Genomic DNA, 25,122 nt, shown 5'->3' on the forward strand with positions numbered 1-25,122 from the left:
GCAACTAATCAAAGGTTCCAACAATCTACAAATTATTCAACCTTATTAGTTCTAATCGAGTTGTTTTAACCTTAAAGGAATAAAGACCTAATCAAGAGTTTAATGACTAAAAGCTCCCACTAAAACCAAGAATTTACATGTTTTACAAATTTTAAACATAAAATTCTATTTCCTAGTCCAACCGGAAACTTACAAATTTAATTAAAATTTAAAGCTCACATAAAAATAATTTAAATCCCTTTATATTATTTTCAGTTGATTAAAATTAATTAATTATAATTTTACCAAGGTTTTAATTTTATTAAAATATTTAGTATAAAATAATTTATAATAATTAAATTAATCAAAATTAAATTCCGAGAAAAATTAAAATTCTGAGATTTTATTAAAATCGACGCTCAACCGAAAATTAAACGAACGACCCAATGTGCCAAGGCAAGGCCGTAGGCCGAAGCTGTAATCCCCCGTAAATTTATAAATTTTATTAATATATTTTAACGTATATTATTTATATTTAAATAGAATTTATGAATTTTAAGTAATAAATATATAATTAACGTATATTTATTTTATTTTAATTACGTTCTAAATATTTAAATATTTTTGAACCTTATTATATTTATATATTTAATGTATATTTAATTTTATTTAAATATATTCTAAATATTTTAACGGTTTGTGCAATCAAGAATAATTTTAGAATTTTATGTTGAAAAGAATTCGAATTAGGAAAACTCGTTGAATTCGGAAAAACAATCCGAACTGGTTTTTGATTCAAACACTAAAAACTAATATCCTAAGTCTAGCCCAATTTGGTAAAGCCCAAAATATCAAACCCACAACTCTCCTCCACTCTCCTCTCTTTCAATTTCACGTGAAAAACATAACACCCAAACCCTCCTTATTTTTGCTCCTTCACGTGAACCCACAAAACCCAAAAACTTTGCTCTTCTCTTTGCAGCCGTCGCCGCCAACCACCGCCGGACCGTCGTCCTTGCGCCACCGCTGCCCAGCCGCTTCTTCCTTCTCCTTCTCTCTCTTTCGTTCTCTAAGCTTTTGGTTTCGTTTCTTACACACCTCTTAATAGCTGCTATTTGTTCGACCAACACAACCGCCGCGAGTTCCCTCGCCGCCAGAACAGCCGCCAGCACAGCCCTGACCGCCTGTTGTCGCACGGTAGTCCTCCTCTCCTCCTTCCTTTTCTTTTCGTTCTTTTTCTGTTCGGTTTCGATTCCCTTCTCCTCATTCTCTTGCTTTGATTGTCGCACAACAGCCACCGCACAACCGCCTCCCTCGCCGCCCAGTCGCGTTGCCACCAGCCACGCCTCCCTCGTCGTCGTGCCTGCACCAGCCGTCGGCAGTCCCCCTCCTCCTCAACCTCTCCTTTTGGTTATTTCTTAAACCCTAAGTTATTTAAATGTTTTAATTAAGTTTATTAATTTCAATTTATGTTTCTTGAATTAAATTATTAATCTTTATAGTTAAATTATAATTTTCAGATTTTGTGTTGATATTATAAATTAATTATTTTCAGTTTTTGGTTGATTAATATATAAGTTAGGGTTTTAATTAGTTTAGTGATTTAATTCATGATTATTGAATGTAAATTGTAAGTTATTATGATTAAATTATATTTTCAGATTATATATTATGTTTAAATAATAATTTTCAGATTATGTAATTGAATTGAAACAAGGAATTTAGGGGCCGTTCGACACTGTTTTAATTTGCAGTTTTTCGTTTTTTTTTTCCAAAAAATAAAAACAAAGATGTTCGGCGTTTCCGTTTTAAAAAACAATTTCCTTCGTGATTTATCCAAACCAAAGTGGAAATCTGCAAACCACTGAAAGTGGTTTTGTCGGTTTCGTTTTATAAATTTACCCCTCAACATGACTCCTGCTCTTTCTTCCTCCTTTAGCCTTTTCTCTCAGTCTACCATGCAGTGCAACCGCAACCGCAACCGCAACCGCAACCGCAACCGCAAACCACCATAAAAATTTCATCGCCGGAAATTAACCCAGACCCAAATTAAAAGAAACCCAACAAGTACAAGTGGACAATCCTTCAATTCCTCTCACCGAGCTTCATCGCCGGGAAAAGGGGGGAAATCATTTGTTTAACTCTATGATTACTGAATTTCGGATCTATATATGAATTATATTGGGTAGAGAAATTCTGGTTCATCTTAAAATGGTTAGTAAGGGGAGATAGTAAGGGTTGTTAGGAGGTTTTCTTTATTAAAAAAAACCATTGTACGCAGTGTAATTTTTATTCCATTGGACACTTTTTTCTAGAGTTCAAGCTTTCTAGAAAAATGGTTAATTGGAGTTGGAAAGTTGGGATAAAGGCATGGAGAAAGGTGAGGGGGAGGACAACAACAATTTACTAAACAATGAAATAGTGTACAATATTGTAATAAATGGCGTATTGGTGTGAGATGGTGTCTAAGTGTCTTTGACAAGATAAATTGGTACTCTGCATTTGTATCGTCTAAACGGTAAAAGGAAGAAAAGTCCCGTACAGAGTGATGGTTTTAAATTGGTTTTTTAATAAAAGTGAAAACAAAACTTAAATCAGTTTCTAGTTTTGAATAAACAGAAAACTAGAAAACTAAAACAAAGACGAACAAGGCCTTAATTATTAAAGCATGGATTTTTAAGGTTTTAATATTCTAAAATCATAATAGAATGATTATATATTATTAAAGCTATTATTTTTATGATTTTAAGAACGTTGATTATTTTTTGTGGACGTTTGAAATTATTTTATATTGCTGGAAATTTTAAAAGGGATGTTTAATTGGAGTTTATAACGTTTTGGGATCATTAGTTTAATAGTTATTATGCTTGGAGGTTATTTAGTTAAGTTTCGATATTGGGGATGGTTCAAAATATGTTTAGGGTGTATTTATAGTACTTTAGTATTGCTGTAAATTGTTGGATATTGATTGGGGAATTTTATTGGTTGTTTTTAGGCGGAGAATTCTATATAGGCGACTTTTGAATTCGTTAAAGTGGCCTATCAGTTTGTTTACACAAGGTACGTACATACCTGTGTGCTTGGAATGTGTGTTATTTGTTGAAACCATGTTGAAAGTGTTGATGAACTTGGTTATGTTGAAATTGTTGATGAACTTGGTTATGTTGAAATTGTTGATGAACTTGGTTATGTTGAAAGTGCATGTTTAATATTGTTGGATGGACATGCTAAGCATATATATATCGTTATGAGAATTATAACATGTTAGTAGATGATTGATGCGAACATGTTGGTTGGGAACATTAGATTATTATATAATATTAATTCAGATCGATTGTTCATTGTTCCCTTTTAGCTTTTCACTACTTTATGAGGGCCGAGGACCTTGTTTAGTAAGTTGAAACCTTATACCCATATAGAGGGGTTGATCAGTATTAAAGGAAATGTTGGATTAATTGGAATAAGTCTTGATTGACATCTATGTGATCACGTACTTAATTACAAGATAAAAACAGTGGAGAATAATTGTTGATTGTATGACTTATGTGATTGTTGAGTCATAACAGAGTTTAATTTGTAAAACATGTAAAGTGAAACTGAGCAGCAATAGCTTTAGACTGTGCACGTCTAAAGTGACGGACAATCAGGAGTTGGGGTCATGGGTAGCCTGTGACTTTTTCTGGGGCCGGATTGATCACCGGTTCTATTTTATTCAAAAGTCCCTCGATATCGCAGGTCATTGGGGTTTAAGGAGTCGCGCCCGTACCTCGTCTTCCTTAGTGAAGAAGAAGAAGAAGAAGTTTCTAGTAGCAACTCGGTCCATTGACTATTTCAATTAAAATAATGTTAATGATACAAAAGTCTAGTTCAGTCAAATATAGTTTTCAAGTCAATATGTTGTGGTTATCCTTGCTTATGTTTTATTAGTATCATGTTAGGATTGTTCGTTTAATAGAATCATGTTAGGATTATTATTGATTTAGTATGTAGTACTCAGCTTTGCTGATTACGTGCTTTTGCTTGTGCATGTTGATCATGGCTATGCCTTATTGATCCTGTGATGACCCAATCTTTGGTGAGCAGTCTCTAAGGATCAATAAGCATTGTCCATCTGCAGGTTTGAAGATGTTGCATCATTGGGATCGGGAATAGAGAGCTTGTATTTAGTTTTGATTTGCTAAGTTGACTTGGGTTTGTTTATTTGGACTTTAAACTTGTTAATTGATCTTATTTTCGTTGATTGGTTTTGGGATTAACTATGTAATCGATTATTTATAAACCTAAAGTTAGTTTTATGTTTTCCGCTGCAAAATTCCGAATAAGCCGTTACGTTTTCACACGGGCGATAATGCCTTGATAATTCTCTACGTTTTATATAAAAAGGTTATTTTAGAAAAGAGAGAATTGTCGGGGTGTTACAGAAGCCCACGCCTCTCCCAAGCAAGCGACACAGCAGCGCCCATGGGCCGCGTGCACAAGTGCAGCGCCCATGGCCTGCTTGTTGCTGGTCGAGAGCATAGGCATCGCAGGGGTTGGCACGAGCAGTGCTCGCTTGCGCTTGCTTTGCCAGCCATGCCTCTTCGCCCTTCGCCTCATCGCTCACTGGACGCGACGTGCACAACGTTGGCCGAGGCCTTGCGTGCACGTTCGTGCTTGCTCGTCGCCTAGCATCGCGTGGGCGACGAGCTCCCTTGCTCATCGTCGCACGCTCGTACTATTGCAACACCCCTTAAGGGTAACACTTAGCTTCCATTTCTTCGTGCGTGCAAGTTTGTAAACGATTTATAAAAATCAAAACTTTTATATTCAAATTTAACGACAAATTAATAATTCATATTAATTTCACTAAATTTAGGCAAAAAAATCGAAAATTTATTATTCAAATTAATTTCCGATTACATATTTTCTTAGGGAATAAAATCTTGGTCATAAAATTTTAAAATATTTCAATTTTAAGAAACATTATGGTGGTTTTTAATCATAGAATCCTAATTAAATTATCAATTAATTATGAAATTCAAAACAAATTCTAAATTATTTGAAATTCAACAAATTAATTATAATTACAAATTAGGTTGTATAATTAACAAAATTAGACCTTAAAATTGTTAAACATATACAATAGGTCAATCATAGATTCAAGATTTACATACAAGATTCGCAAATATTTAATTTAACATCATAAAAATTACAAATTTTGCATTCGAAAAACTAAAACCTCCGAAAAGTCATAGTTAGGCTTTGAATTTGGAAATTTTGGGTTTGGCATCAAGTCTTTGATTTTTGTCAAATTTTTAAAACGTCGTTTACATGTGAAATTCACTATAAAAACATAAGATTTCAACCATTATTGACAAAACTGCCGAAAAATCCTGCGAACATATAATCAAATAATCGCACGAATTTGCAATCAATTAAATTCACGAAATTAATCACCCATTTAATTCATTGAGAATTTATAAAATTTAATCCACGTTAACTATAATTGATTATGGATTAATTAGTGGCTATGTACCACCGTTAGGTTATGAATAATACAATAATATAATTCATGCGGAAAAACCATAAAGACAGAATCCAAATTAATTGTCACATAGTCAATTGGCATAATTTAGGTTACATACAATGTGATGCGTGCCTTCCCTAGCTGCTCCCGAACCGAACAAGAACAAGTCTTTCGACCCCAAACGTTGCCCCTCCGTAGAAAGTCCACAGCACGTTCGGATCCGCCTTAGGTTTAACCAACTAGGATTTTACTTAAGGTTTTATGTATTCTGCTTAGGATATATTATGTTCTCCCTTGAACACACTGAGAGTATAGAATATGATTTTCACTGTAATTGATGTATATAATTATGAGGCCCTAGCCTCATATTTATAGGGTAGGAAATAAGGAATTTGAGTTTTACTAGGAAGAGAATTACCAACCCTGCTAGGATTGAAATTCTTATCCAATTAGAATTATAACATTAATTAAACTCTTAATTAAATCAATTCTAGTAGGACTAGGAATACTTAATCCAATGTTACTTGGGAATTAAGCAATCGAACTTTTCTTGGAGCCCAAGACGAAGCAACCAATGCAGCCACAACGGGTCACGTTGGTGCGCGTGCCTGCCTAGGCCAATCCACAGCCACAGCTGGCCAAAGGCCCAGCGCGCTGCGGCCTTGCCTTGGCGGGCTTGCACTGCTGCTGCTGCCTTACAGGCTTGGCGCGGCCCACGGTGCTGCTGCTGCCTTGCTTGCTTGGCGCGGCCCACGGTGCTGTTGCTGCCTGCTTGGCGCGGCCCACTGTGTGCTGCTGCCTTGCTTGCTTGGCGCGGCCCATCGTGTTTTGCTGCCTTGCTTGCTTGGCGCGGCCCATCGGCTGGGCGTTGGCGCTGGGCTTCATGCTCAGTGCTATGCGATCGGCCTTTGCTTGTCGAGCGATGGGCCGGCTCGCTTGCCGGCTTGTCGCTCGTCGAGCTTCCGATTCGTTTTTCGATTCCGGAATCCATTTCCGTTTCAAACAAATATTTACGTTTCCGTTAATATTTCCGATTCCCGAAATAATTTCTTTTTCCGGCAATATTTTCGATTCCGTTAATATTTCCGTTTCAGGCAATATTTCCGATTTCGGCAATATTTCTATTTCCGATAATATTTTCCGATACGAACCATGTTTCCGTTTTCGGCAACATCTACGACTTGGATAATATTTATATTTCCGTCATGAACCATATTTCCGTTTCCGGCAATATCATCATTTCCGGAGTATTCTTTATTTTGCCTTTTGACGATTTCAGCTCCCACTGGAACCGAGATCCGTCGTTTCCGAATGTTCATAAATGGAGTATTCGTTTCCGAATGATGAAGGATAGTACAATGTTCATTATCTAAATACATAAGATTCAATATATTTAAATAGAATGTTCATTACTAAAATACGTAACATTCAAATTCATTAAATAAAATGTTCATTATTATTGTAGAAAATGTTCAATTTCCTTGAACTGAATATTCATATATTTGTTAAGGATGTCATAGCTAAACAATGAATAAAAAAATTTTGGGACAAAATAATTCAAAAATTCATGACATAATATGTATTTTATAAAAAATATATAATATTCATAAGATTTGGCCAAAATATTCATTAACAATATTTGCATTGATAATAAATAAAATTATGAATAAAAAACGAACAAAAACTAACGTACAATCGCCAAAAAAAAGTAATTCTACAAAAAAAAAGGTACAAATCAAATCGAAATATCCTCCGAAAACACGAAAAATAACCAAATTCTAAACACATTTTAGAATCAAAATATAAAATCAAAAAGAACAAAAATAAAAAACATTGAAATCAAAAACAAATAAATGAAAATAACAAATATAAAAAACATTGAAATCAAAAACAAATAAATGAAAATAACAAATATAAAACTTACATTCTACCATCAATGCACTTAAAATTCCAGAATTAGATTCGAAAAGAGCTTCACAATCTTCCATAATTGCAAGCTCCATCGAAATAGAGGAAAGAGAAAATAGGAGAGAGAAAAAATCGTAATGAATCCTAAAAAAACAAAATCACGCAACTTGAAGAAAAAGTAACAAAACAAAAAAGAATATAAGTTAGGAAAAAAGAAAACTTAGAAAGGGGATAAAAAGATGCCCAACGACGTCGACACGTCGTTTTGGGGTACAGCCAGCGCCGGCTGTACCCGCATCACACGACGTCATTTGGCGGGGTACAACCAGCTTGGCGAGGGCAGCCAAAAGATTGCGGGTTGGTTCGGTTACTCATGTCACTATGTCAGGTTGCTTTTGTCATATCGAGATTGTTGACCCATGGCCCGATCACAGTAAACCCAAACACCCAAACAAACAAAAAAAACCCATTAAAAAGGTCGGGTCTGAAATCCCTAATTACAAAGGTGCTTCTTCCCAAACACATATAGTTGAGCATTTTTCGCATTTTCTCAGTGATCTACAAACAAATCTACAGGTGCGACTTCTCTCTTCCTCTCTCTTCCTCATTCTTTACGATCGTCTCCTTCAGTTTTGATAAATCTACGGAGGTAGCATCTTTTTTAGGGTTTTAATCTTATCATGAAATTTGTACGTTAGGGTTTTTACGATTTGCATTTCATGTTACCGAAAGATCTTAATCTGTAATTGTTTTTTTTTTCTAAGAAACGGGTCAAAGCTCTGGTTTAATTTAGTTGCATAGATTGCTATGTTGTATTCTCATTTTCATAGTTTAATCATGTTTTATGTTAAGATTATTTCGCTTGGTTTATTGAATCGAATTTCGTATTGGGTTTGATGTTAAACACATGGTTTTAGTCTAGAGAGGATTTGTTTTGCAGATGATTGATTTTCCTTCATTTGATTTTATAGTAGTCCGTTAATTGTTATGTTATTGATCGGGAGTTGGTTGGAATTGTGTTTAAAGTTAGTAGCATCTGACATTTCAAGATGATGCTCAACTATCCGAAGCGGTTAAATATGATTGGCCTGATTGGTGAAAAATGATTGAACCAGTGAAATATGAAATCCAATGTGTTGTTTATGCTATCTGAATTGGTGAAAAGGAATAGCGGCAATGATCTTATTTGATGCAATGAACTGATATTAGTTTGTTGGTTTTATAATCACCGTCTTTAGATGCATTTAAGGGTGAGAAATACTAATTTCCTGATTAAGTGGTGAGATCAATGTTACGCGATGCACACATTTTTGAAGGAATACATATTGCATTTGATGGTATTAGCACTCGGAATTATGCTCACCTGTGATCATTATTTGTAAGCAAAGTGCTTTCTACTGGGGTTGTTGACGTTATATATGCTTTTGTTCTTCTCTCGCATTTTGTAGATGGCTATTATTGGCCTGTATGCATTAGTTGAATGTGGAGAATCTACTATTCGATATCCTATTTTTTTATTTGTTTGTCAGTATTGCCATCACCAGGAAGGCTCTTGATTACAGTAATGTCTTTCATAAGTTGCTGCCTACTTGTACGCTCACGAGTCACGAATATTTCATATTGTCTTACACTTGCCCTTTTGAAGTTGGTTTTCTGCATCATTGTTCAATGCTGCTCCTTTGTGTCCGTGAGTGTCTTTTAGCTGGTGGTAAATTGGGAATCGATGCTCCTTAGTCCTTAGCAACTAGAAATCAAGCAAGCCGTATAAGAGTTTAAGCCACAGTAGCTTTCTACTAATCTGTTGTATTACAGTGCTTTAAACACTTATTTCTCATAAGCCATTGATGTTATGTTGCAGGCAAGGACAATCCATTCGTTAATCACACTTCAACTTCTTACTTATGTAAGTATATATGTTTTCCTTACCCACAAACTAATATGAGTATTAATTATTTGATTTCATTGGGAGGACCCTCTTATTCCTCCTATCTTGCAACCTTTCTTGTTTCAGTAGTTGTGTGCCCTTTTCTATTTTTTTTCCCATGAAAAGTCAAAATTCTATCAACATGTTTCATCACTTTCATGTCAAGATTGAGTTTCTATGAACATGAATTGTTAAACTTAATACTAATAACATAAATTTTTAAGTATTGAAGTTTTGCAACATTGTATTATATGGACGACAATCCTCTTCTTACCAAGATACACCCAACAAAAACTCAACCATAACACAAGTCTCTCAACTTTAAAACTACGACCATAGAGAAGGTTCAAGTCAAATTCCACAGCTAGCTTTAGTGCACAGTTCTTACCACCCTTCTCTCACTGTTGATTCAAATATTTTCACCTTGCTCACGGTGAAGGGCGTGTCTCTGGATTTAGTCACCTGTTATGCACAAAACTCTTGATATCAAGTATCAACGCCCACCATTAAAATGATACTAAGCATGCTGTAAATAATGAGCCACAAATCAGTTTGTAATGACTGATGAAAATAGAGGCATTGAACTCATGGGTAAGGGAGATGTTTTCTTCCTTTGGTTCTTTTTTTACCCTGAAACTTGACGGCCTGACAGTTATGGTGTGTGTTTTTCTTTATTTCGTTTTACCTTTTGATTTTGCAACAAGGAGAATCAGGGATCAAATGGATGTGGGTTGTGGTGATCTCATGGGACACAAGGATTTCAAAGACAAAAAGAGAACATAAACAACCATTGGGAATATTCCCTTTTTGTGTCCTTAACTCTTGTCTAGTTCTGGAATATTGAACGTAATGGCCTTTAAATTTTGTATTTAAGGGGGAAATTAAATTACTGAGCTCACTCCTTGAGATCTAGAAACAACACTTCATGAGTTTACAGACAATGGAAGTTTTGATGTGTATGAATGCACCCCAAGACCACTTTTTCTAGTTCTCATAAAAAATTTCATTTCTTGATGTGTATATTTCACTTTAGGATTATTGCCTTTATGTATGTGTCCATGTTTTCTTTCATCGTATCTACTATCTCTATTTAATGATGACTTTTTCCTTATGGGGAAGGTGGAACATATGATTTTATGATTTTTATCTTCCTTTTTTTTGGTAATTGAGAATTAATGTTTGTGAATATTATTTTCCTGTTTTCTTTTGTACTTAATCACCCTGAGACAAAATGATCAAAAAGTTGTCTTAACTTTCAAGGATATAATAGTTTTGAAGTGCAAAACTCAAAAGGCTTTAGAGGCTTGCTAATGAAGTGAGGACTCTCTAATGTTTTCTTAGTAAAGAAAGGGGTCGAGGAGGTGGTTACTTGGAAATCTATTATGATTGTTTCCTGTTGTCGAATTAAAATGGTAAATATATTCTTAATCTCCCTAAAGAGAAAATTGCCTTGAAGTTATCTTAACTTTCGGCGAAAGAATAGTTTTAAGTCAAAAATTCAAAATGTGTGAGTCTTGCTAATGGAGAGAGGGCTATCTTTAAAATGTTTTCTTAGTAAAGAAATGGGTTGGGAAGGTGGTTTATTTGGAAATCTATGTTGACTTCTTAGAATCTAGATTCTAGAATGAAAGGTGGATCTGGAATGCTCTTTTTGGTTAATGTTTGGCACAGTGTCAACTTTTTACACGTCATCTCCCTGATCTTTTAGGGTGGAAAGCTATGGTACAACGAAGTAGTGTCACCAAATGGAAAGCATAAGCAATTTGATTCAATTGTTTCTAGCTTTCTTGATGAAGGGAAAGTGGTAAACAAATCTTTACATTAATGAATTTCCTATTAAGATTAATGCTTTATCTGTAAGGAGCCAAATGATGGCTTTCGCCTTTATGTTAGTTTTTGGGGGTTGATAATGTTGATTCTTCGTTGAGGATGTTTGGAAGCCTTTAGGAAAAGTCCCTATTTTTTTTTCCAAAGGGGAATATGCACAATGATAAAAAGAAATTTAGTGTCCCAAGTGGGTTTAGCTTTTGCAAATAGGCTGAAAGATGGTGATTGTCCTATAGTTTTTATTCTTGAATTCTCTTTGGCTATTGAGTACTTGAGTTGGTCGTTATTGGTTTTGTTCAATTTGGTCTTGTATGGCCTAAGAATTTTGGTGCTATTGAAAAGGAGAAAGGAAAAGTAGATTTCATAAACGTGGAACTGTGGAAGTTAATTCATATATCTTATATAGCAGGACATGTGAACTGAAAATAACAGTTGAAGGGTCATGGCTTTGTGAATTGTGAAAACTTGAATCAAATTTCATTCTATCGTATTGTTGGAGACCTTTGGTGATGTGATTTACTTAGAACATTGCTTAATTGCTTGCCTGTCCCAGGGGTTGGAGTTGGGCAGAATATTATGAATGGTTCATTTGGTAGAGGACCTAAATGGTTTTTGTTCCTTGACTTTTGTATGTATAGGGGAATATCTACTACTTATCGCTTTAATAGTTTTTTTTATTGTACAAAATAGTCACTTAGACAACCTACAATGGCATCGATGAAGTATAGAAGCGCCAAGATTGCAATTTTGATCCCTAAATAGACCAAGCTTTGAGATAGATTTTGGATATAAGAATTTTGAGGAATGAACTTTTTAAGAGGTTGCCTATCAAATCTTACTTTTAATTGCCATCAGTGAACATAGTGAAAGTACTGATAGCGAAGTGTAGCTTTCTTTTGTGTGATGGTATGCAAACCACAAAGGTTTTTCTAAATTTAACTTTTTAGCATTAAGTTACATTTGATTTTTTTTTAAAGGTGTTTTTGGTGAGTTGTTAGCTTAGTTTTAAAAAGCGCGCTTAAGCGAGAGGCGAGTAGGGGCGAACAGAAAATCGCTTTGGGTGAAATGCAAGGCTGTCGCCTTTTAGAATGGAGGTGACAAGGAAGAACAAATTGAGAAAAAAAGGTTAATGAACACCGGTATTTCTTCAAATCAACAACTTACCTGGCTAAAGAAATCTAATTTGACCCAAAACCCTCAATCAATTGCATGAATTTGCTTCCATTTCGCCCCTAATTTTAGAGTGATTCAAAATTGGGGGTCTTCAGTCATTAGAACTGGAAGTGCTTTGGTGTCTCTGTCGCTGATCATATTACCGTCGGTGATCGTTACTGGTCATGTTTTTAGGTAGCCCTGATCGGCTAGATGTCTTCCTCGATTTCTCCTTCTGGTTTCCCTTAATTTTTTTAAATTAAAATTACAGCTTGTAGTTTCGTGTGTAACTTCATGTGAGTTGTACCTTTCTGGGATCTTTTATTTGAAAAATATAGTCATGTGGGGTTTTGCTATAACCGTCTCGTTATATTGATTTATAATATCAACTTTTTATAATTTTTACCCATTGATAATTAAAGATATTACTGGTTGAATTATTGTATTTGCAAACGTGATAAAATAAATTTGTCAACTAAAAAAGAACAAAGGAAGTGGAAGTATTATACAGTTTGCAGCCGTCTAATTTTTGTTCCATTCAGGTAATTTAACAGCAGTTTTTACCTCAACTTTTCTGGGTTCTTTTATTTCAAATTTATGCACCACACAAGAAAAAAAAAACAATGTATAATGGGTGCGCATCACCTACAAGAAGAGCGCGCTTTACGCTTAGGCTATAGGGACCCTTTGCGCTTCGGGTGCCTCGTGCTTTTTAAAATTAAGGTTGTTATTATATTGTTTTCCTGTCTTAGTTTGCTCTTTGATATTTGAGCTGTCGCCTGCTTTCCGTGCCTCTTCTTTTAACCCCTCCCCTCTCCTACAAGTTATGTCAACTCTTGTCTTTTCAAAACAACTGAAGTTGCCAGCGTCATCCACTTTTGTTTTCGTTTTTATGCTGGCATGGTAGGACATAGAACAAATCCCTACACTGTCCATATGTGAGTGGACATGGAATACTCAGTAACTAGTTTTGAAATCTCATTTCAGTTTCGTTCTTTATTTTCTATTGCTCAATGAACCACACCCCCACCACCTACCAGCCAGCAAAATAGAATAACGAGAGAGATAGTAGAATTGTTTGACTGAATGAGTATTAATGTCATCTTACGTATTTTCCACCTTGCTTTTTATATGTAGGGCGGACGAGGAGCCTGTTGATCCCAAGAGGGAGATTGAAGAAAGCATTTGCAAGCCCAAATGTGTGAAACCCTTACTTGATTACCAGGTAACTCAATGCTAGAACTGAAATCTCTCAGCAAAGAAACTTTTTCAGAACATTCTTTTCTGTAATTAAAATTTAGGATTTATTCATTTGATCATTGCTTTATAAAGAAAAAAATGTTGGGTTCAGTGCTCCATTAATTGAATTGATTTCATACTTATCTATTCAAATTTACAACTGAGAAGAAAATTAGAATTTAGAAAGCAAGGTATCCGATTCTGTAACTTCCGCATGGTTATCTGCTACTTGATGATGCATGATTTCATCATATCGAACACTTGGTTGTGCTGATATTGGGATATTATGAAGATAAAGACTTAAATCAGTTTTTTCTACTTTTTATTGTTGAAAGATATATAAATTAGTCGCGTTTTCTATTCTTTCTGTAGTGTAAAAAAAGTTTTGATGCCACCATGGGAGTTATATATTTTTTGTCCTAGTTATAATGTTATGTTGATGTTAAAGAACCCTTTTCCGGCATGTGGCTGGTAATATTGGTTCCATGGGACTGCCTTATTCCCTGCATCGATGCAGCTTAATCATCATATATTAGCAACAACTATAGTAAGATTATCCTATGGAAGTTCTTGTCCAGATAACTTTGGCAAGATTTATTCCACATTGGAACTCCATGCACCAACCATGTGATTAGACTTGCCTCTATCTAAGGGTTTAAAGGGTGGAAACAAATCGGGAAAGTAGAAAGAGGGTTGTCATGGGTGGTCAAAATTAGCGATCTTTCACCTTTACTATGAAATTAGGCCTAGGCCTACCACTCTGTAGAGGTGACAAAATAAGTCGATTCCCAGAACCGATTAGGAACCGCCAGTTCCGGATCATTTCTTTTGGAACTTTGAGGCGGAAGAGTCGTTATATGAAGATTCACACCGAACAACACACCAGTTAGTTTACAATTTTATGCTGAACAGTTTAACTTGTCACAAACTTTATTAGGTCTATACCATTTGTGCTGTCTAGTTTTTGCTATGTTAAAATGATATTCGGGCTCTATTCATGCTTCAACTATGGCGATCGCTATGGAAGTGGAGACTACATTTGGTATTTGGAGCTGAGGATATTCCTCCTCTGATTGAAGTAGATTTAGGCATTTAGCCAGAGTTAGACTGGATAACAATGTTGCTGGGCCAGCTTTATTGCTCTTTGTTCTTGATTCATCAGACATCGCGGCCTGCTGCTATCATGAGTTTTTGCTGTCTAATTGTGTTAATAGTAGGACAGGTTTGCAGTACTGTTTGGATGTTGTCAAACCTTACTGCCAGCTGTCGGATTGGAAAATATGTTGTAGTTTAATGGGACAATGAACCTGGGTTGTGCACTATTATTTTAGTTACAATCTATTATATAGGTAAAAAGGTTGGATAGCTTCATTTTAGGATTGATGAACGCAGACTTTCTAGATCTTGAAAGTTGGTGTATTTTACTCGGGGCTTTAAAGTTAAGTGGTTTTGTTGATTGAGAGCTGAGGATGGTAAGTATTTTTTAAATTGACTAAAGGATATTTGGCTTTCCATGAATTATTGTATGCCCACTCTTGGCTTAGGTGAGGAGTCTTTTGTGGTTCCGGAGGTTGGATGGTGTTTACTTTGACATCTTAAAAGAGGATCGTAGATGAATTCTGAAAGATGTTGTGTCAGTTGTTAATTTGGATTTCAGTTTGACTGTAGACCTTTCTGTCTTTTCAGATGGTTGGAGTGTTGACAAATGATAACCAACTAAGTGAACTAGCAATGACATAGATTTTATATGATTACCAATTAAATACATATGTTAGAGATGGGGTACAGGGAAGTAGCCCCGGACATTATGCAGAAAAAGCACTGGGAATATCGGGTGGTCCTGGTATGTTGTTATCTGCTGGTTTTAGTTTCCGGACTTTCTGGTGGATTTTGGAGTTGTGATCTTTTGGAGAAGGATATAGGGAGGTAGAATGATTATTTTGATAATTTTGCTGAAATTTTCATTCACACAGGGGAACTAGTTGGCAAGTGCTTACTGGTGGGTGACTGGGGTGGCTTCTGATTTATGTGAGTCTGCATCATGAGCAAAATATGTGGGGCCCTTATGGAAGGCAATTGAATAATGCATGGTTCATAGTCGTTAAGATATATGCTTCGGCAAGGCTATCAATTGGAAATTCATCTCTCTCTGCTTTCAAACCCTACCTACTTTCCATACTGGCTTTGAACTCATTCTGGGAAAAGAAAAACAGGAAAAAAAGAGATTGCGTAACAGCAACAATGGATAAAAGAGAAAGCCTGCTCCTAGTCTTCTTTTTGTTGCACTTTTGCAAATATTTGCTGTTGTGACCTAATTTTCTATTCTTAATACACCCCTCAGGCGCGCGCACACACACAGACACACACATACACACATGTTGTGACCAGCCCTTTTACTTTTATTCTCGTAGCTGTGTTTGTTCTCTTTTATTTTTGGGGTGACGGCTGTCTTTTATTTTGTATTAGTCACTTTCTTTGTTGTTCTACTCAGCATGTACATGGAAATTAAAATAGTGCACCCTTTTTTTCTTTTCTTTCTTTGAGCTGAGGTGAAAATGGCATTCTAATTGTAGAAGCTATTATGCAGGCATGTGTGAAGAGAATCAAGGATGATGAAAGTGGACATAAGCATTGCACAGGACAGTATTTTGACTACTGGTCTTGTATTGATAAATGTGTAAGTTTTCCAACTTGTTGATTTGATTAAGATACTTTAGGCTTGTAAGCTTTCGTGGTCACTTGAAACTTATTCTTCTATCTAAATGCAGGTTGCTCCAAGATTATTCGCTAAGCTGAAATAGTAAAAGCATGGTGTTGGATTGAAGACCACTCATTTCTTGCGGCTATGGTGCTAGCTCACCTTCCTTCTCTTACATTGTGGTTTTGTGCTGCACAATGAATGCCTTTGAATTATAATTTAATTTTTGTTCACTTAAAAAGCAAAAATAACAGTAATTTTTAAGCACACTGGAGACTATTTCTAGAATAAAAGACGGTGTGCCTGTTTTGACAGAATCGCTTATCTGAAACACCTTGATTTGTGCTTTTAATATTCGTGTTTTTTTTTGGACACTTCATCAACCCTTATAAATTGTCGTGGAGGTTGTGTTGGTTCAATCTCACACCTCACAAACTCCCAAGGGTTTTGTATATTTATGGTTCACTCTCCTCTTTCCAAACATATCGTAGTGCAAAAGGTCTTGCGCGCACTAGGTGCACAATAAATTTATTGTACACCAAAATAACTTTTACCCATTTTTTTTGTAACTTTAACCTAGTTTTGATTAACTTTTATATTAGTAAAAAAACGTTGATAAATAAATATTTTAAAGAGTTAAATGATTAATTTTATACATTATTAATGATTTTGAAGAAATAAGTTTTATTAAAATGAAAAAATTTATCACTAAAAAATGGATAACTTTTACATATATAAGCTTAACTTTTAAATATTTTGAGTTAACTTTTACTCTGGTGTACAATATTTATTGTACAACCCTTATAAATAAGAATTTGTCTTTTCAAGAAAAAGGTCTTGCGCGCATAAGGTGTACAATAAATTTATTGTACACCATGATAACTTTTATGCAGTTTTTTGTAACTTTAACCTATTTTTCTATAACTTTTATATTATAAAATTAAAAAGTTGATAGATAAACATTATAAAGGGTTAAATGATTAATTTATACATTATTAGTGATTTTGAAGAAATAATTTTTATTCAAATGAAAAAATTTATCATTACAAAATAGGTGACTTTTACATATATAAATGTAACTTTTGAGCATTTTAAGTCAACTTTTACTCCGGTGTACAATATTTATTGTACACCCATTATAAATAAGAATTTGTGATATCCCCCAGTGTAGCCTATTGTTGTATAATGTATGTTATTTGTTGATGAATTGAATTATAGCAATATAAATTGCGGATAAGGGTGCGCAGTGAGGCACCAAAGAAAATTGTTGATTTATAATTCTTTTTTTTGCCTTACGTCTCCTCTCAGTCCTCTGTCCAAGAAGATGAAATTTTTTGTTTTGGTTCTGGTGGTACTGCAAGTGCTTGTGGAATTGTGGTGTTAGTTGGGATATTTGTTTTGTTCCTGCTGCTTCTGATATTGGATTATCTGATAAGAAAGAAGCAACTACAAAGTAAAATTAGCAGTGGCACACAGAAAACTAGTGTAAGAGACAGTGAAGGTGGAGTTGTTGTTATAGCAGCTTCTCATAGTGTTTTATCCACTACTGATTGTGGTGGTGGAGGTGGTTGTGGGGAGGTGGAGGTGGTGGTGGTGGAGGCGGAGGTTGTGGCGGAGGAGGTGGCAGTGGCTGTGGTGGTGGTTGAAGTTGCATCATATCGTCAGAGTCTGTCCATCACTTTTTTGGGTCATAGTCAAGAAAAACAATTAAAACATGTGTAAGAGATACTCCTCTGTATTTATTTAAGGGATACACTTGTCTTTTCCGGTCGTATTTATTTAAGAGATATACTTATCATTTTTGGTAACTTATCAACCCCACCATCTAATTAAATAATATATATCTACACCTCACCCCAACCCCCACTCCCTAAAATGACATAGTTCCCACTTGTTTTTCTTATTAAAATATCTACTCAACCCCACTTGTTTTATTACTTAATTCAATTCTTTTTCTTAATACCCGTGCCCGGCCAAGTGTATCTCTTAAATAAATACGGAGGAAGTAAACCCAAGGACCAAAATACAGGTTGTTTAACTTTTTATTTTATTTTTTATATTTTAGAATACTAGAAATTATAAATTTAACTAGTACAATACTCGTGCGATGCACAATTTAGGATATGAATATTAAACTAGTTTAAAGTCCGTGGGGTTAATCTTTTAAATAAATTAATGACTATAAAGTACATATTTTCTCAAAATTAAGTGAAACACTCTTTCACATATTATTCTCATAAGTAGTCAGTACTCGATGTTTTAAAGTATAGCCATTACATTTGTATAGCAAAGTAAATGAGTTGCTTTATACTATCAAATTAGAACATATGATGTATTTTTACAACAACGAATCAAACTCACAACGGTTGCTTCTAAGGAATCACCACCAATAATAGATCAAATCATAAGAGAACAGTAGTGAGTAGCAACATCACCCGGGGAAAGAGAATTAAATTAGTAAATGGTACATCTGTTCTCACAATATCGCATCGCATCGCATCGCAACCAAGAACATACAGCCTGCAATGCATTATGCATGCATGCATCCAGAAAGAAAATATGAATAAGCATACTTATAAATGTACTATCGATTACACGATAAATTAAGTATGCACAAGTTCTCTAGAAAGAAAATTAGTTACCAACGGCTATAAGACCTTCAGTACGACTATCAGGCTTATATTTTTGAAGCAACGACCATACCATATTGCTTCTATGAATTCCCATGTCTTATGAGGCTTGCAAATTACCCAATAACAACCACTCTGCACTTGATTCTTGCAACATCACGCGTGTGTGATCTTTTGGATCATTAAATTAACTCCCCTTTATAGAGATTCTAGAATTAATCAAAATTTGTATGCTTTTTAAAAAAGAAGAACGTTTGTTAATTGTTATTACAACATTCGTAACAATTCCAGTGATGAAGAATAGAAAACAGATTTTCAAACAACTTTAAGGGGCATCAAGATTCCACAACCAATTCATTACTTTTAGAAAAACTTCATATCACACAAAATAAATCATTATCTTATGAATCCGTGGTCAAACTATAAAATCTAGAACTTGTAACATATTATTTGCAAACAGTACTTAACACTATCTATTCTATATTTGAAGATCATTCAAGTGAATTCAACACATTGGTATACTCTTACAGGACATACATTAAAAATGATAGAATCCAAATTTTCTCCAACTCTTAATTAAATCTTAAAAGGAATAAAGAAACCAACAATTAAACGGTTAAAAAAATTATAAAGTAATTACCTGGTCATAAATATCAACACAAATTGCATCAGTTTTCTTTCAAGTTTCAACAATAGTGTGCTTCGGCCATGATTATAAAAATAAAATAAAAACCTAACTAAAAATAACAAAAAGCCACACAATTAAAACTTAAATTATACCAATGATGTCTTGGCCTAGTAGTTAAGACTGAGGGCCTGTGTACAATAGGTCTCGGGTTCGAATCCCCCATCCCATTTGTAATTTATATTGCCCTTGTGGCTCATTGGAATCAAAAAAAAAAAAAAAAAAAACTTAAATTATGATTTTTCCATGAAACAACTATCAATTTAATTTCTAAACAGCGATAACAACTAAGTTAATAAGTAATTCTCACATCAACACTAAAGATCTAAATTAAAACTCGAAAGTTAGAGAAAAAATTGTTGAAATTGGAACCATACATTGTCAAAGCAAACATCGGGTATATAGATTAAATTGTAAAAATTAATTCAAACAAAAATACCTATTGCCTTGTCGATTCAATCAAAACCATCAACTGCTCCCAAATTCGATGTATTCTACTTACATCACCCCTCCATCAATCTGAGGAGTATTTGTTGATCAAGAAGATGCAAATTAAATGCCACAAATTGCATCAGTATTTTCTCCGAATAACGATATCCTTCAACCATGAGTCCACAACCCGTATTGATAAACCAACGAAAAACCATCTGAAACTAATTTGATTTTTTAAATATAGAAACATAATTATTTTCGATCAAACTGATATCAAAAAATTTCCTTCTTTACAAATTGTTGAAGAAGAAGTGTGAGTAAAATACAAAATAGTGAGTTGTTTGGTTCGAAGAGAGAAAGAAAGTAAAATAAAATCATAATTGTGGAAGATAAAAGGGAAAGGAATTAAGGATTGGAAACAAAAGAAAAAGAAACCGAAAGAATTCCATAACGTTTGAGGATGACTTGATGAAGTCAATAACTGACAGGAAAGACAAAGAGTATGAATATCCAAATAAATTATTTTTTATTCTAATCTATACCTAGTATTTAAAAACTGTAACCATAGGTGACAAAATGACAAGTGTCATCACCTCATCAATCTACCTTTTTCTACATTTTTTATAATTAAATAAAATAGAGAAAATTCAAAAGACACACTTATTAAAATAAAAAAAATTAACTAAATAAATTAATAAACAACTCAAAAGACACACATAACATAAACATACAATAAATAATCATAAATTAATAAACTAACTTAAATTATATTAATCAACTAATATTCCATAACAATAACAATAACAATAACAATAACAATAAACATTAAACACTAATACTTACTTTGTATAAGTTAATAGTCTTTTTAAATCCTTAACTACAAAAAAGAGAAAACTAAACATCTAATCAAAATAAGCCATCAACCTCTCATCTTCCTTGCACTAGCTCCTTATAAATAAATCAAAATATCACATTCCATCATATCACAACATCATCAACTCTATATCATCATCATTTTCAACAAAAAAAAATATCATCATACATTTTTCTCGAGGTATGTGTGTGTGTGTTTTATGTTATGTGTCACGTGTATCTTATTTAATTTTCTATGGCCAAATCTCAATTTTCGTCCATGTTTATTATGATTATTTTAATAATCATTTGTTTTTATCATAGATATTATATTGTACAGTATATTATCACGGTTGTTGATTATTTTCTCTAAATATTATTTAGATTAATTTAGTAATAACCTTAAATGTTATTTATTTATATATTTATATTTTACTATAAACAAAATTTATGAATTTACATAAATAATTTAAAATTTCATAATACCTAAAAATTGTTGTATGTCAAGAAATGTAAGTGATTTTATCTCTTTATAAATTGCTCTCGTGCATTGCACGGGCCAAATTGCTAGTTATTTTTAAAATAAAGAAAAATAATGATGGAATATTATAAGGGTGTCACGTGGCACTCTAGATTTCCTTTAAATCTCCCTGTTATTAAATAGTAGAATAGATTTGCACATGTAAACTATAGCTATAGACAATTATCATCAAAATAGAGCTTATATATATTTTTCTTATTAAAACTAATTATGGATAGATCTGAAACTGTCCCATTACGTGTCTTATTTATTTAACAATTTTAAAAAATTATATGAGGGTACATAGAAAAATTTATGTTTTTCTCTTTTATAACCTCTGCCAAACATGGATTTATTCTCATCCGCTCTTTACTTTGATAGTTATACCCACTTAATACTCCTCTATCACCTACATCATTACACGATCATTTAACACCTAGCTCCACCATATACTTTATTAAGCTAGAGATGATTTCGAATCGGGGTGAGGTTGATCCCTCAACACTTGTACCTAGCTAGCAAAAATTCTTATGTCCATGCCCGTCACCACGATATGTACGATACGCATCCCCGTCCTAATCCCCGCCTCACGGGCGGAAAATATGAAGGAAATAATGCCCTTGGTCCAAGTATGCATTCTATGTTAAGTCTAATAAATGCGGTTCAGTATTAATTAACAAGTTAATAATTCAGTGAGATCAAGTGAGCTGAATGCCTAGCTAGAGGCCGCTTCAGTTCAAGTGGAATTAATGATATTAATCCACAGCTTACTCTTGACTGAACCCGTAGGGTCACACAAATAGTACGTAAACGGATCAAGTATTTAATGGCATTAGATACTCCATCTATGGATATTCGGAATCGACGGATCTTGGTTTCAGTGGGAGCTGAGATCGTCACAGGCAAGAAATGAATACTCCGGAAACGATGATATTGCCGGAAACGGAAATATGGATCGTATCGGAAATATAAATATTATCCAAGTCGTAGATGTTGCCGGAAACGGAAACATGGTACGTATCGGAAAATATTATCGGAAATGGAAATATTGCCAGAATCGGAAATATTGCCGGAAACGGAAATATTGTCAGAATCGGAAATATTATCGGAATCGGAAAATAATTCCGGAAACGGAAATATTAAATATTTGTTCGAAACGGAAATTGATTCCGGAATCGGAAATATTAAATATTGTTCGTATCGGAAATGAATTCCGGAACCAGGAATTTAATCGGAAGCGTATCGTACGAATTAGCATCGGACGAGGCCTGCCGGACGAAGGCCCAGCACGAAGTCGGGCCATCGCCCAGCAAGCCAAACGCGCGCCCAGCCAAGGCAGCGCCCAGGCCCACCGCAAGGCAGGCCCAGCGCGCGCCAAGGCCATGGCCTCGCTGCGTGGGCTGCTGCTCGCACGCACACGCATGGGCGGCCCTCGTGGCTGCCGTGTGTGTGTGAGTTTGTGTTCATGCATGATTCCTAAAACTATTAGAATTAGTATATGATTAAATTCCTATTCCTAAAAGGATAAATTAATTAATTAGAGTTCTTGTAGGATTCTAAGTTTAATTAATTCGTATCCTACTAGGATTCCAATTCCCTTTCCATAACTCTATAAATACGTGCCTAGGGTCACATATTTTCAGAGAATAATTCAAGTATTCAAAGTGAGTTTTGAGAGAAAAAATTCAGTCATATTTCTTACCTAAGAGTGCCGAAAATTCTAGTACCTTAAGGGCGATTCTAGTTGGTCAATCTTAAGGCGGATCCGGACGTGCTGTGGACTATCTACGGAGGGACGACACTTGGAGTCCTAAAGACTTGTTCTTGTTCGGTTCGGGCGCAGCTAGGGAAGGCACGCAACAAAGAGTATGCATCTAAACTATGCTATATGATTATGTGTAAATAATATGTATTCCTGGCTAAATGGTTGTTTCCGCATGATTTATGAATTGTCATATGTATCATAACCTAACAGTGGTATCACGAGCCCCTTATTATTTTCATAATCTAAATTGCATGAACATGGTTAAATATTACAAATTTGCAAGAATTAAAAGGGGTGATTAATTTTCGTAATTGTTAATTAATTGCAAATTGCGTTTATTTAATTATACGTACGCAGTTTTTCGGCTGTTTCTTCGTTACTCATCCAAATCGAGTGATTTTTGTGTCAATTCCGTATGTAAAAGGCATTCTAAAATTTTGACAAAAATAGTAATTTTCTGCCGAACCCAGAATTCTCAAATTCGAAGCCTAACTATGACTTTTCGAAGGTTTTAGTTTTTCGAATGCAAAATTTCGTAAATTTAAGATGTTAAATTAAATATTTGCGATTCTTGTTGATAAATCTTGAATTTTTGATTGACCTACTGTATATGTTTAACAAGTTTGAATGCCTAGCCTTGTTAATTATGCAATCTAATTTGTAATTATGATTAATTTGTTGAAAATTAGAATAATTTAGAATTAATTTGATTTTCATAATTAATTATAATTTAATTAGAAACCTATGATTAAAAACCACCGTAAAAATTGTAAATTTATGATAAATTTTAATTTTTTATGACCTAGACTTGAATCCATAATAATCGGAAATCAATTGGATAATAAATTTTCGATTTTTCGCCCTAAAATTATGAAATTAATAGTGTTTATTAATTTGTCATTAATTTTAAATATAAATTTTAAATTTTTATGCGATTCGTTCATATAACTTGCACGCACAAAGCAATGGACGCTTCGTGTTACCCTTAAGGGGTGTTGTATAGTGCGGGCATGCGACGACGAGCAAGGGAGCTCGTCGCCCGTGCGGCACGAATGCAATGAGCAAGGGCATGGTGCACGAGCACAAGGCAGCAGCCCTGCCTTGTGTCGTGGGCCACGAGCTATGAACAAATGGGCATGGGCGAAAGGCAAGCCAAGGCAGTCGTGTGTGGGCAGCAAGCGAGCTGCGCCACAACGCGCACTGCCTCGCGCGCAGCGAGCGCAAGCTCGCGTGCCACGAGCGCTGCGCCCAGCGTTGAACACGCGCAATTGCTCGCGCAAAGCGAGCGATGGCTCGCGCGCACAGCGAGCGATGGAGCGCGCGCAGCGTGCGCTGGCGAGCGCGCACAGCGAGCGATGGCTCGCGTGCGTCGAGCGCTGGCGCGCGCGCAGCAAGCACCACAGCGTGCGATGCCTTGCGATGGAAGATACAGCAGCTATGCGACGAGCGCATGGGCTGCGCGCACATGGCCAGCGATGGCTGTGTGCGTGCGGCCCATGGGCGCGCGATGCGTAGGGTGTTTGCGTTACGATTAGATCGTTTTGAATGTTTAATTTGAAATTTTTCAGTTTACGTAATTTTAATTAATTTTAAAATTAATAATTTAAATTATTTTCTTGGATTTTAATTTTGAATATTGTAATTATAATAAATTTTATTTATTCTAATTATTTTACTAAAATTAAAATCATGAATTAATTTAAATACGACTGAAATTAAATTAAACTTTTTGGATTCAATTATAAATTTATATGAGCTTTAAATTTTAATTAAATTTGTATGTTTCCGGTTAGACTAGAAATACATTTTTATGTTTAAAATTAGTAAAGCATATGAATTTATTGGTTTAAGTGGGAGCCCTTTTAGTCATAAACTCTTGATTAGGTCTACAAATCCTTAAGGTTAAAACAACTTGATTAGAATTAATAAGGACTGAATAATTGGTAGATTATTGGTGCCCTTGATTAATTGCTGCAAATATTTACGTGATGCATAATGTGTTTTA

At 34.7% G+C, this 25,122-nt stretch overlaps 1 protein-coding gene and 1 long non-coding RNA gene across 3 annotated transcripts; one reads left to right on the plus strand and one right to left on the minus strand.

The window, feature by feature from the left end:
* Positions 1–7,855: 7,855 nt before the first annotated feature.
* LOC110792308 (cytochrome b-c1 complex subunit 6-1, mitochondrial) lies at positions 7,856–16,585 on the plus strand. Of its 2 annotated transcripts, none has more exons than XM_021997125.2 (5): positions 7,856–7,969; positions 9,252–9,296; positions 13,434–13,521; positions 16,123–16,212; positions 16,304–16,585. In XM_021997125.2, coding segments are annotated over exons 2-5 (213 nt in total). In that variant the 5' UTR covers positions 7,856–7,969; positions 9,252–9,294; the 3' UTR covers positions 16,337–16,585. The 2 variants fall into 2 exon arrangements, with proteins under 2 accessions (XP_021852817.1, XP_021852819.1); XM_021997127.2 differs by having other exon boundaries at positions 7,933–8,042.
* A 1,803-nt stretch (positions 16,586–18,388) lies between these two features.
* LOC130460088 (uncharacterized) lies at positions 18,389–20,478 on the minus strand. Its single transcript, XR_008919995.1, has 2 exons — positions 18,876–20,478; positions 18,389–18,753 (listed from the first exon to the last, which is right to left on the minus strand). It is a non-coding gene; the product is annotated as an uncharacterized lncRNA (long non-coding RNA).
* Positions 20,479–25,122: the final 4,644 nt, after the last annotated feature.

This window comes from Spinacia oleracea, chromosome 4 (assembly GCF_020520425.1).
Source record: "Spinacia oleracea cultivar Varoflay chromosome 4, BTI_SOV_V1, whole genome shotgun sequence".
Lineage (NCBI taxonomy): Eukaryota > Viridiplantae > Streptophyta > Magnoliopsida > Caryophyllales > Amaranthaceae > Spinacia > Spinacia oleracea.

Coding starts and splice junctions, on each gene's coding strand:
- LOC110792308 (XM_021997125.2), top strand. Junction 13,522..16,122: donor AACCCTTACTTGATTACCAG/GTAACTCAATGC, acceptor GCTATTATGCAG/GCATGTGTGAAGAGAATCAA. Junction 16,213..16,303: donor GGTCTTGTATTGATAAATGT/GTAAGTTTTCCA, acceptor ATCTAAATGCAG/GTTGCTCCAAGATTATTCGC.